Source organism: Tupaia chinensis, unplaced genomic scaffold, assembly GCF_000334495.1.
Source record: "Tupaia chinensis unplaced genomic scaffold, TupChi_1.0 Scaffold000180_1, whole genome shotgun sequence".
Lineage (NCBI taxonomy): Eukaryota > Metazoa > Chordata > Mammalia > Scandentia > Tupaiidae > Tupaia > Tupaia belangeri.
Genome location: NW_006159655.1, coordinates 922162 through 935274, shown reverse-complemented (window position 1 = coordinate 935274; position 13113 = coordinate 922162). Strand labels below are relative to the sequence as shown.

At 39.2% G+C, this 13113-nt stretch overlaps 2 protein-coding genes across 4 annotated transcripts in view; one reads left to right on the top strand and one right to left on the bottom strand.

The window, feature by feature from the left end:
- The window catches only part of NDC80 (NDC80 kinetochore complex component), a 64506-nt gene extending 58776 nt beyond the window's left edge, over positions 1-5730 (bottom strand). Inside the window, exons 1-3 of the mRNA XM_006146483.3 lie at positions 5602-5730; positions 3647-3756; positions 2756-2833 (exon numbers count right to left, since the gene is read on the bottom strand). Coding sequence (XP_006146545.1) covers positions 2756-2833; positions 3647-3747 — 179 coding nt within the window. The 5' untranslated portion in view covers positions 3748-3756; positions 5602-5730. The remainder of the gene's footprint in view (positions 1-2755; positions 2834-3646; positions 3757-5601) is intronic.
- A 66-nt stretch (positions 5731-5796) lies between these two features.
- Positions 5797-13113, top strand: part of METTL4 (methyltransferase 4, N6-adenosine) — a 56668-nt gene continuing 49351 nt past the window's right edge. The window contains exons 1-3 of one of the 3 annotated variants that reach the window (XM_014587056.2): positions 5797-5874; positions 7500-8292; positions 11082-11144. In XM_014587056.2, the coding sequence (XP_014442542.1) occupies positions 7897-8292; positions 11082-11144 (459 nt within the window). In that variant the 5' untranslated portion in view covers positions 5797-5874; positions 7500-7896. The remainder of the gene's footprint in view (positions 5875-7499; positions 8293-11081; positions 11145-13113) is intronic. The other 2 variants (XM_027771048.1, XM_006146482.3) reach the window with 2 other exon arrangements.

Below are 13113 nucleotides of genomic sequence, written 5' to 3'. Positions count from 1 at the left end.
GTTCCATCATATGGCAGTTCTTTTTTTTTGGAGCGGTTTTCGCTATAGGGCGCGTGCACTCGCCAGACAGAGAGACAGAAAGCGAGAAATCACCCCCCAGGGGGGATGGTCACGTGCAATCCCTTCTCCTCCATTCTCCTCTTGGGATCTTGGGCACGCACACACACGCGCCCGGCGTGAGTTTTAAGCCACCGGGTCCGGGATGCGAACCATGGTCGACTATGTGGGAGTCCAGTGACATGGCCATTACGCTAACTGCTGGTTCCCCATCATAGGGCAGTTCTGATGACTGATTTAAAACAGTTAATATATAATGCACTTATAATAATGTCTAACCTGTAAGAATGCTCAATAAATGCCAGATTTTAAAATTATCATCTCTCAAGTTTAGTTTTTAGATGAAACGTGCATTATAAAAATGCCTTAAGACTTTTCATCAACTGGAATACATATCAGCAATGAAAGTTGAACTTGATTTCATGGCAGAGACTTTTTATAAGGTGACAAATATTTTATCTGTAAATGAAACTTTCAAAACAAGTTTGCCTCAAAGCAAAGTTATATTTCGTTTTGGTAAGTCAACAAAACATAGTTTGTTTCCCTAGTTTTGGGGTTGAACTTTAAAAAAAAGTCAACTTTACTGAGATATAACTTACTTAGAACACAATGCACCTATTTAAAGCATAGTTTGACATGTACATACTTGGTAATCTCTACCAATCAAGACATGAGCACATTGATCATGTTTCAAAGTACCTTCATACCCTTTAACAGCTGCAGGGGCTCAGGACATACCACTTAAAAATACAACTGTAGGAGACCAGACTATGCCATGCTAGAATATTTATCTTTGGCACACTTTGAGCTGGTTATTCTGAGAAACTTTAGACACAGAAGCACCTCTGAAAAGCTGTCCTTTTGTAAAAGAAATTTACATCTACAAAAGTTAGTAAAATATCAGTAAGAGGGCTATTCACAGATAGTCTCTCAGGTGGTAAAAGCTATCTGTATAACAAGACAACCTTTATTTACCATACAATTCCTTTCCTTTCCATACCATCCACCACAGCCACTCTCTGTATAACAAGACCTTTATTTACCATACAATTCCTTTCCCCTCCATACCCCAGCCACTCTCTCCTTTCCTTTCCATATAACTCACGATGCTATATGAGCTTCCATCATTTGGCCTTTTTCAAGTCTCTGATTTCGTAGGGCCCTCATGAGTACATATATAAAAAGTTTTTCTCTTGCTAATTTAATTCATAACCCAGCCAAGGAACCAAGAAGGGTGAAGGGAAGCCATTTTTCATTCTCGCACATAGTCAAATATTTCCCTCACCTCCAGCAGACAATGGCTGATCTCTTCTATACTAGTTCTAAACGTGGTATAACAGGAATTACTGAAAATTCAAAACTATTTTCATAATAAAAATAAAATGCTATTTGCTCTTTTCATTTTCATTCTTTCATGAGGGTACAGTGAAGTTTTTCAGAGGTGGCTAAATGATGATATATGAAACTATAACAGACTGTAGAAGTAGATATGAGCATCTGGCTGTCTATTAAGCCAGATATTAGAGATCTGTAAAAATGCAAAATAACTATACTCTTCCACTGAAAAATTTTTTTGGGGGGGGAGAGGTTTTTGCTATAGGGCGCGCGCACTTGCCAGAAAGAGAGAGACAGAGAGACAGAAAGTAAGAAATCACCCCCCAGGGGGGGCGGCCACACTGCCATCCCTTCTCCATTTTCTTCTCAGGATCCTGGGCATGCACACACACGGGCCCAGCATGAGTATAAGCCACTGGGTCCGGGACTCGAACCGTGGTTGACTACATGGGAGTTCAGCGACATAGCCATTATGCTAACTGCTGGTCCCCTCACTGAAATTTTTTTAAAAAATGTTTTCAAAGTTAAGAACATGTTATTTATATTATTGTGTGATGAGTTTATTGTTATTATAAACTAAATTTACAGGAACCAGCAGTTAGCATAATGGCTATGCTGCTGGACTCACATGTAGTTGACTGCAGTTCGAGTCCCGGTCCTGGTGGCTTAAAACTCATGCTAAGCGCATGTGCGTGTGTGCCCAAAGATCCCCAGAGGAGAATGGAGGAGAAGGGATTGTCGCATGGCCATTCCCCGTGGGGGGTGATTTCTCGCTTTCCGTCTCTGTCTCTCTCTGTCTGTCTGGTGAACGCACGCACCCTATGGCAAAAACCTCTCCAAAAAAAAAAGTTAAGTACATGTTATTTATGTTATTGTGTTGTGGGTTTATTGTTATTATAAACTGAATTTACACACATTTAAAAATTTTCTCAGTTTTAATTTCTAATATGGCTAGTATTAATAGATACAGCTTATAAAACAAAAGCTCTTTGAAGTATCATTAATTTTTTTGTTTTTTTGTGTACTCATTAATCCTTAAGAATATAAAAATGTTAAGGCTAAAATGCTGGGTTATAAGATAGGCTCCTTATTTTAAAATGTTGATTATAACATACCTGAAAGTTAGGTGCATAATTTTCTATCAACTACTTACTTATAATAATGAAATTGTAGTCTAAAGGTATATGTATCTGGTACTAGCATCTAAGGATATATAACCTAAAATTTTAGCCATTTAAAGTGGGAAAACTACAATATAACTTTCTTTTGAAAGGGACCATGTCATCTAATTTTTTTATTCCTTGAGGGCATCAATTCATGGCTATTAAATCCCATCACTGAAATTAATAAAAAATATGATTACCTTTTACCAAATACAGAGACTTTTCTTTCAGATGTGGGTCTGTTTATATTCAACTTTCCAAAGGTCGGTTTCTCTTTGCTTTAAGAAAAAATAGAAAAATGACCTTTTAAGATAAATACAAAAAATATTAGTTCAAGAAACATTTGAAAAAATGTTGGAAAAAAATCTTTTCCCCATTAGTTAAAATATAATTCAAAATCATGAAAAAATTTTTTTTTAATTGCTAGAGGATGTGTGTGTTCACCAGAGAGACAGAAAAGCAGAAAGAGAAAGAGGGAGAAAGCATCTTCTAATGGGGCATGGTCATACCACAATCCCTTCTCCTCCATTTCTCCAACCCTGTGGAGTTCTGGACATACATGTTCATGCTCCTGGCATGTTTTTCAAAGCTGTAGGTCTGAGATTTGAATCAGGTACTGGAGCCAGTCTGAAAACCATGAAAAATTTCCACAGCAATCATGGCTGTTTATAAATGAGACGGGCTAAAACATAGTGCCAATGCCAGAACATCAAAAGCAGACAATCTTTTGGTGTAAATAGTGTGCAACAATACAAGACTTTTCCTATTTAAAAAGTATTCAGAAGGAAAAAACATGTATTTCAAATTTCTAAAAGTGGTAGGAATTCACACTCCTTTCTTCTAAAGGAATTAACAGTCCTTTGAGGAGGTGCCTGGTAAAGCACCTGGTTTTGGGAATTTAAAAATTAAATGTGATGGCATCAATATCTGGTATCATGCCTCCTTTAAGACTTCACTGATCCAATTAGGTTACTAGGAGCAGATAGGATATATCAAGACATTCTTTCACTACATTTTTATAGTAACGATTTTTGTGATTTCTTTGCCCAAAACATGTGCAAGTAAGAACCCTTACAGGTAGAGATACTTACGTTTGAGGGGTATGGAGACCTTGTTTATTTAAGTCCTGGGATCGTAAATCCTGCATAGACAGGCGGCCAGCACCACCAGTGGAAACTGAACTGCGCTTCATGCTTCTGACCTACATTTATAAATTCAGTATTAAAAAATCTTTACAGACATAGATGGGACACGAAGCATCAACTATTATCTTTATCTTCAAACAGAAAGGCAGCCAAGTTTCATTATTTCTTCAAGAAATCTTTCTGCTAGCTTATCTTCATTCATGTATCCTGAAGTCGTCACGTGCAGAAAACATCTATTTTCCTTCTTTATACATAATAGAATGTGTGCATGCATGAGAGAGAGAAGCACTCTTCACAAGGTCTGGTCATGCTGTGACCCCATGCTTCATCCAACTTGTTGGATCTTGGGTATTCCCAGCACATTTTGGGCTCACTGGCCCATTGACTCAAATCCACAGTGTCCACGTAGGATCTAAGCTTTTCTTGACTCAAATCCACAGTGTCCACGTAGGATCTAGGCTTTTCTTGACTCAAATCCAGCGTCCACATAGGATCTAAGCTTTTCTTGATTCAAATCCAGTGTCCACGTAGGCTCTAAGCTTTTCTTGACTCAAATCCACAGTGTCTACATAGGATCTAGGCTTTTCTTAAACAGCCCATTACCACTGCACCAGAGTTGGCCCATGGAACATCTATTTAACTTCATTTTTAAAATATTTAATACGAATTAAACATTTACTAAATGCCCACCACGCACAAAGGAAGTGTGCTAGGCAATGCAGAAGGAAGAAAGATGAGTAAGAGATAGTTTCAGCCTTCACAAGAATATCTAAAGCCCTGAATTTCTATCCAGACTATATCACTTCTGTTAGCTGTCAATCAGAGGTAGTCTGATAAGTTCTGCAAGTTCTCTTATTCACTTCAAAATGTTTCCTATTCTTTGGTCTCACAACATGGACCTAGTCTGTTTTCTTTTCCTAAAGCCAATCACTTCTGTCCTACCCTTAACCCACTTTAGACAAATATAATACAAATTCCCGGGTTATATTTAATTACTGTCCTTTTGGCTTCAAGCTCTTGTTCAACAAGGATAAATTATGGTTCACAAAATGGTCTACAGGCTGCTCTATTTTCAAACTACATTAACATCTCATTTTTAAAATTTTATTTAAAAATTTTTATATACATTCAATCATATTGTTTAGCTTACAAAGTGAACATTTCAATATGTGAACATTTCTCCCCATTCCAATTGATCAAAATATCTTCAACCTATAACACCACACCTCCCCATCCCATTCTGCCTCCAAATGTCCTTCCTTAGGCCCCACTCCTCCACAAAAAAGATTGTCTCCTAAGATACTCACAACTGACAATTATTTTGATTAAACACTATCCAGCCAGCCTTCTCTAATTCTGCCCTGGCATTCAGGAAAGTGGCTACCTGTGTTATGTTTTTTACTTCTCTGAGGACTCTAGTAATGTTTACACTGATTACTCTTTCTTGGTTTTGGCCACTTATTTCTCGTCCTCAACTTATATTTGTTCATCTTTTCACTTTTTCAGTTCTCACCTATAAGTCCATCCCGATGTATTCTCAAGATTAAAGACGACTTCCAGAGGTAATCCTTACTCAGCCACTAAAATGCTGCAACACAAGCCAAACAGTCCTTCCCCTCCCGCCCGCTTCAGTTCTTCCCCCTTTCCAGCCTTTACTCCTCCCATCGGTGTCCACCTAGGACCACCTCCCTCCTTCGCACTTGAGAAATCGTGGCCAGCAGAAACTTAACGGACTTCGTAAAACTAATGCTTCGCATTAAGTCTACCCACAAAGGCTTTTCACAACAGCAAACACTGAAAACATTGTCCCTCAACGCCTCGAGATTTAAGTCGCTGGCGCCACCACGTTCTCACGTCCAGAGCGGTCCTGCAATAATAGTTAACTCAATGTCATCATTCACCTTTTTTCCAGTTTCCCGACACGATCCAGGGACCGAATTTCTGTAAACCGTGCAAACTGCCAGGTAGATTCACTGTCACCCCGCCAAAACACCAATTCTTTCCTCCGCCTACCAGGGCCCTAGCAATTTGAAAATATCCGCTGGTGCGGACGTCATCACGCACGACGTGCTCACGCGTGCGCAGCTCTCACGCACTGCTTCACGTCGCTGGAACCCTGTGTGATTTTCGCGCCCTGCCACCTCGACGAGTACGCTGGCGTCTTCTGGGCTGGTGTAAGGTCCCCTGCGAAGTCTGGCCCGGCCCCTATAGTTAGCTCTGCAGACCCGACGGCTCTGCGTCGCCGACAAGCGACTCGAACGATCCAAGTCGCTCTCGAAACGTTTTTCCGTACAGCAACATGGCGGCGCCCATTGGGGTCTTAGAAACACATTTTTCCTTATCTTGAAAGAGGCGTCTTTTGCGACTTCCGTTTACATGGATGTTGTTTTCTTGACAAGAGTATGAAAGGCGGCCTATGCTCTCTGACGAGGCAAGCGATTCGGGAGGAGCTAGTGTCCCCTTCAAGGATAGCGGTGTGGCCCCCGCCGCAAGATTTTGGATTTGGGATTTGACTGCTAGCCAGTCTCACGGTCCTCTAGTGGTCGGTGGTCTTCGCGAAGCAAGGAAGAACACGGGTGGCTACGGAGTGGATGTGAATCAGAGGGGCAGGGGAGGAGCGCATTAAATGCAGTAGAGTCGTTTCCTGAGCTAGGACCTCTCTGCTTCCCTGAGTTCGGTCCCAGAGACTGGCACTGCCCACTACCTGGAGAGTGAGTGATAGGGGTGAAAGAAGAGGTCAGAGCGAACATCCCAGTACCTGACCTCTGTGCCATTGACTGGCTTTCTTATCCGACTTCCAGTTTTTCTATATACATTTCTAGCTCTCTGTTGTTATTAAGAAGACTCCTCACTTCATGTGGTGTGACCAAGGATCACCATCACCCATTATAGCAATTAGCATTTATTTCAGCAGTCTAAGTATCAGGCACTGTGCACAACGTGTCATGTGGGCTATCTCATTTTATTCTCTAAACTGCCCCCTTAAGATAGTGTAAAAGTAATGACTCTGAGGATCAGTGAGATCAAATAACTTGTCCATGGTCATACTGCTACTACATGGAATTAGAAATTTGCACCTAACTGCTACTATTATTGATTGTGCTATTAACCATTTTTTAAACAAATTTTGGTCTCTCTTAAGCTTTCCACCACACTAGATTTAGAAAGCAATACCCAGAACCGTAGGCCTTTTGAAAAATGATAAGGAAGCTCTGAAAAACTTGATTATTGGAAGACTATGCACACAATCACTTACACATCCAGACCCCTAAGCTTTCAATATTGCTAGGGCTTGGTGGTTGTGATATGCTGTTTAAAAGGCATTTGATGGCTGCTGTGTGGGCTATGGTTAAGGGAGTCCGATTTCACATGAGGGAAGACTACCTTGCATTTAGAATCCCAGCCTGCGAGTTGGAAAACACTTCTGGTATGCCCTAGATCCTAACTGGATGGGGAAATGGAGAAGGGATTGTGGCGTGACTGTGTGCCATTGGAGGATGCTTTCTCCCTCTCTCTCTCTGACCAGCGCAGGTATTCTCTGCTGGGTGGAGGTGAGGGGGCTGGGATTGCATTTGCTCTGAGTATACCAGTCTTCTGATCTTATTATTCCATTGGTAACAGTGATTAAGTAGGATGGTGGTACTAGAGAATGCGCTGACTTAATTGTGGCAAATATAGTTTGAAAAAAACAAGGGCTGACCTTCTAACAACTCTTTCTGAAAGTCTGTCACCCTTTCTAGGTAGGCTTAATTCATTATGAAAGATGAATTCACATAGTAATATGTTTTTGATTTCACAGGACACTTTCACCATTAAAGGATTTAATGATTTACTTACTTGGAAGATGACCTAGTGGTTAGATCCAAGGACCAAAGCAGGAAGATAGGAGGAGGGTCAAATTGGGATTTCAGATACTATGAGATTTTACCTGTCTTTGGTCCCATTAACTGAAAGTTTTGAATGATCGTCTCTGACATTACAAGAAGTTTATATGAAAACATTGAATTTTCTCTTAGTACTGCTGCTTGTTCTGACATTATGAACATAAATTTTCATCTGTATGTGTGTTCAGTGGATATGCTTGCATACCAGATCAACTGTGGTTATGAAGTATTTGTTTACTGAAATAAGAATTTAATTGAGGAAGTTGAATTTTACTACTAATTTCTGATTCCCAGACTTTTTCAAGGAAGAGAATGTCCGTGGTACACCAGTTGTCACCTGGGTGGTTACTGGATCATCTTTCTTTTATTAACAAGATAAACTATGAGCTTCACCAGCATCATGAGCTTTGTTGCAGTAAAAATGAGCCCAGTTCTTCTATCCAGTTTGATTCTCTTCAAATAAATTGTGTGTCATCTTTTGGAGCCTCTACTACATTTATTGCATCCGACTCTACCACTAAGGCAGAGAATGATGAAGGAGGAAATTATGAAACATTTACACAGAAGTATGTTTTTCGATCTGACCTGTTTGATGTCACCAAGCCTTATATACTTCCACCTGTCCGCAAAGAATGCCAACAAAATAATGAAAAAGAAGATTTAATGAGTGGTATTAACGAAGAAATCTCTACATCTATTGTTGGGAAGGTAGAAAGTTTTAAGAAATAGTTTTCCTCAGGAAATTTAAGTTTATCATTGTAGTATCTCAAGTATCTTGTGGTTTTTATAAAGAAGAATCAATACAGGATAAAAGGCTTTAGTATATCCAAAGTAATTTTTAACTCTTAACATTCTACCATTCTCGGTACCAGCGGCTGGCATAATTATGTTGCTGGACACCCACATAATTGCAATTCAGGTCCCAGATCTGGTGGCTTACAACTCACGCCAGGCATGTGTGCGTTTGTGCCCATGATCCTGAGAGGAGAATGGAGGAGAAGGGATTGCAGTGTGGCCATCCCCCCCAGGGGGGCATTTCTCTTTCTGCATCTCTGTCTCTCCGGCGAGTACATGCACCCGATAGCAAAAACAAAACAAAACAAACTCTCTCAAAAAAAAAAAATTCTACCATTCTTAGAAGATCAACTTGCATATTTTAAAAGTAAACAAATTCGGCTCTGAAGTGAATGTTCTATAAATTAAAGTCGAACAACAAAAATCATTTTCTGTGTAGTAACTTGTATCAATTGAACACTTTTTCACCTGCTTTTGCTTAAAAAAAATGTTTCTCTGCAATATTTCAAAGCAGTAAGTGAATTTTGGGAGACTTTTTAGAGCTCTATCTCATGAAGATATAGAAGTTTGGAAGAAGTAATATTTTTTAAAAGTGATAAAAAATGCTGCTATATAGATTGCATATGTTTATGAAGTGTAGATATTTGTATACACACACTGGTGTGGTCTTTTACTGCAGGTTTGAGGATGCTATATAGAAATTAAAAGGGCAAAGAACCAGCAGTTAGTGTAATGGCTATGTCGCTGGGCTCCCATGTAGTTGACCGCGGTTTGCGTCCCGGACCCGGTGGCTTAAAACTCACGTCAGGTGTGTGTGCGTGCATGCCCAAGATCCCAAGAGGAGAATGGAGGAGAAGGGATTGTGGCGTGACCATCCCCCTGGGGGGTGATTTCTCACTTTTTGTCTCTCTGTCTCTCTCTGTCTGGCGAGCGCACGTGCCCTATAGCGAGAAACCTCTCCAAAAACAAAAAAAAGAAATTAACTATGCTTTAATACTTTCTGTATCTTTGAGGCGCTCCAAGGTGATTATACAAAGTCTATTTCAGATAGATTATATCAGCATTTTCTTTGTTAATGATGAGAATAACATTTATTATTCTCCTGACAAATGTTTGAACTCTGTTTGCTATTGAACATGGAGTACTGGAACAATATAATATAATCACAATCCCTGCCTTTGTGATGCTTATAATTATGTGAAGAAAAACGATACTAAAAAGAAAGCATATTGAGAATTAGAATAAAGAAACTGGTAGAGATAATTATACTTGTTATAGGTTCTGAAGTATATATTTTTATATTTGTGCCACTTTTTTGGTCTATATTTTTTCTTTAAAATATTTATGGTCATCTACTATATGTCATGTATAGAAAAGAAAATGTGTTATCTGAGATTTCAATAAAATAGGATGGAGGTATTATATCATTTCTATTGCTAATTAGGACAAATAACAAGCATTTGTGAAGAATTTTGTAGTTTATAGAGCATGGACAATAATTTTTTTTTTTTAATAGAGATTTTTGCTGTTGGGCGTGTGTGTTTGCTAGAGAGACATAGAGAGACAGACAGAAAGTGAGAAATCAACCTCCAGGGAGGATGGCCATGCTGCAATTCTTTCTCCTCTATTATCTTAGGATTTTGGACATGTACACACATGTGCCTGGAGTGAGTTTTAAGCTGCCAGGTCCAGGACTAGAACTGTGGCTGACTACATGGGAATCCAATGATGAACCATTATGCCATCTACTAGTCCCTGAACATTAAGTTTTAATGCGTATTCTCATGTTGGTGAAATGCTTCATTTTATATAGATAAACATATGTAATGAATGTTATCTTGATGAAACTTATTTTTGACATGCTATCAATAAATTATAGTTAGCCTAATCTTAAATCTAATTAGACATTCAGCCCACAATAATTTATTGTTAGTCTACTAGGAGTTGGCACCACATTAGTACTGGGGTTTTAGCAATAAGACTTTTTACAAAGTCTGTGCTCTATATTGCATGGTCTTACATGTTCTTTTTATAGAGTTGTTAGATATATTACAGTATTATGTCAGATTTATACCTAACCCTCAGATCAGTCATAAAGAGCGTAGTTCCTTTATATTCCATAGGTGCCAATGCTATACGTTATCATGTAGAGCTAGTTCTTATTAGTAAGGCTAAGGCAACCTTTCATCACTTTTTTGGCTTTGTTATTTTTTTTTACTTTGAGACAAAATTACCACACTTACTTGTTTGTTTTGTTTTGTTTTTGAGAGGTTTTTGCTATAGGGCGCGTGCACTCACCAGACAGACAGAGACATAGAGACAGAAAGTGAGAAATCACCCCCCAGGGGAGATGGTCACGCTGCAATCCCTTCTCCTCCATTCTCCTCTCGGGATCTTGGGCACGCACGCACACACGCCTGGCGTGAGTTTTAAGCCACCGGGTCCAGGACGTGAACCGCGGTCGACTACGTGGGAGTCCAGCGACATAGCCATTATGCTAACTGCTGGTTCCCTCCACACTTACTTCTTCAGTCTATATCTTTTGCATTGATTTTGACCTCACTAGACAGTTATTAACTCCTGAAGATTGAGATATGCAATATGAAATGTGTAATAAAGGAAAAATAAATATTAATGTATTTTAAAATATCAATGTAGTGATAACCAGCAACATAATCTTTTTCCTATCTTTTATCTTTTAGAAGCGTAAAAGATGTGTTGATTTCAATCAAGGTGAATTGGACGCTATGGAATACCATGCAAAGGTAGGTATAAACAACAAACACTCTATATCCATGGATAACAGTTAAGATTAGTGTGAAATAGCACATAAGGATGTCTTAAAAAACCAAGCAGTTATTTTGATCAAGGTTAGAATTTAAGAGATTTTAAATCACCACCAACTGGTGGTGTGTTAGTTAAGGCTGCTGGATCCCACATGGCTTACTGCACTGTTTTGAATCCTGGACCCGGTGGCTTGAGAAATGCTTGGTATGTGTACATGCATGCCCAAATTTTGAGAGGAGAATGGAGGAGATGGAATTGTGGTATGGCATTCCTATCAAGGGGAGCTTTCTCATTTTTCCCTCCTCTCTGTCTCTCTCTAGTGAGCACATATGCCCCATAGCAAGTTAAAACAATAAGTGATTTATTCTTACTTTTATAGTAATAAACAGTTTAAGCCAGTTTTCATTGAAACTTCAAATACTTCCATTTGTTTAAATATTTAATGTAAGTAAACTTACATATTGTTTGTGTTGCTTTTAGTAGGCATACTTTCTTGACAGCTTTATCTATTTTTTTTTTTTTTTGCTAAAAGAAATCAATACAGTTTTTATTCTCTGACTGCTGTAGCAGCAGCCCATAGAATCTAATACATTGTGTTCTGTCATAAAGAGATGTTTTTTAGTAACAAAATCAGGTTCTTTAACAGATAATGAGAATTTTCAAGGTTTTTCTGTTTCTCGTCATGTTAATTTTGGCAGGGTAAACTTTCCAAGAAATGTGTCTATTTCATTCAAGTTCTCAGATTTGATAGCATGAGAAAACATTTTCTTACTATGTTTTTAATATCTGTAGGAGATGTGGTGATTAATTTTTTATTCCTGGTATTGATGATTTATGCTGATTTAAATGGGTAAAAAAATACACACTCTCACACACACACACACATATATATATATAAAACAAAATTTAGCATTTTGCCATTTTTTACTTGGACACTTCAGTGGTACTCATCACAATATTGTGCTGTTGGACAAGCATACTAGTGCAGTGTTATAGGTAGGAGCCAGATTCCACATGGTTGACCACAGTTTGAGTCCTGATCCTGGTATCTTTTCATGGGCACATGTGTGTGCATGTCCAAAAATCCTATGGGACATTGAAATAGAGAAGAGAATACAGCATGATCATGCTAAGGAATCCCAACTTTTATCCTAGGGGCAGACTTTATTAATGTGGATAGCATACAAATATGCCCTCTGCTTTGGAGGGATATACTATTCCATCTTCAATGCAGTACAGTATCCCTGGAAATTTATTTTGGAACAAAAGCTATCAGTGGCTCAGACAAACACATAATGAATTGCCTTCCACTTGCCCTGTGAATCATGAGGTTTTCCAGTTGAGTGGTAGAAATAGGTAATAACTTTTTGCCCTGTGGAAGCACCAGTCACTGTTTTTTCTAACCTTCAAATTACCTTTGTTTATTTTCTCAGCTGCTATGGCTTGTATGTCCCCTCCAAATATGTGTTCAGGTTTGGCTGTAATTGATGAAGAGGGTAAAAATCAGACTGAGACGTTGAAAAGTAGTGCGAGAAGGAACATGACCACTGCCTCACAGAGCCTGTTGCTAGTGCCTCTGCAGCCCACAGGCACCTGGGCTGTGGTCCTTACACAGAAAGGAGTTAGGTAGGACTGACAAAGTACAAGAAAAAGTCAGCAGGAACTTCTTGTTCACATACTTTCTACCTGGAAATGTAAAGAGTCAATTGCTTGAAGCTGGTGAGTCTTTGGAGGACCTCCAACCATCCTCCCTTCTGGAGGAGAAAATTGCTGCGACATACACAATAGGGAAACAGGACTCGGAGTGGGAATGATGGTGGCTTGGAAAAAACAGAGATACACAAATAGAGAGAGGCGTAGGTGTCGCTGATGGAGATAGCCATGGCCCTGAGCCTCTTTTGGCGGGCAAAGAGGAAAGAAGAAGTGGAAGGTAAAGCCAGGTGTTTT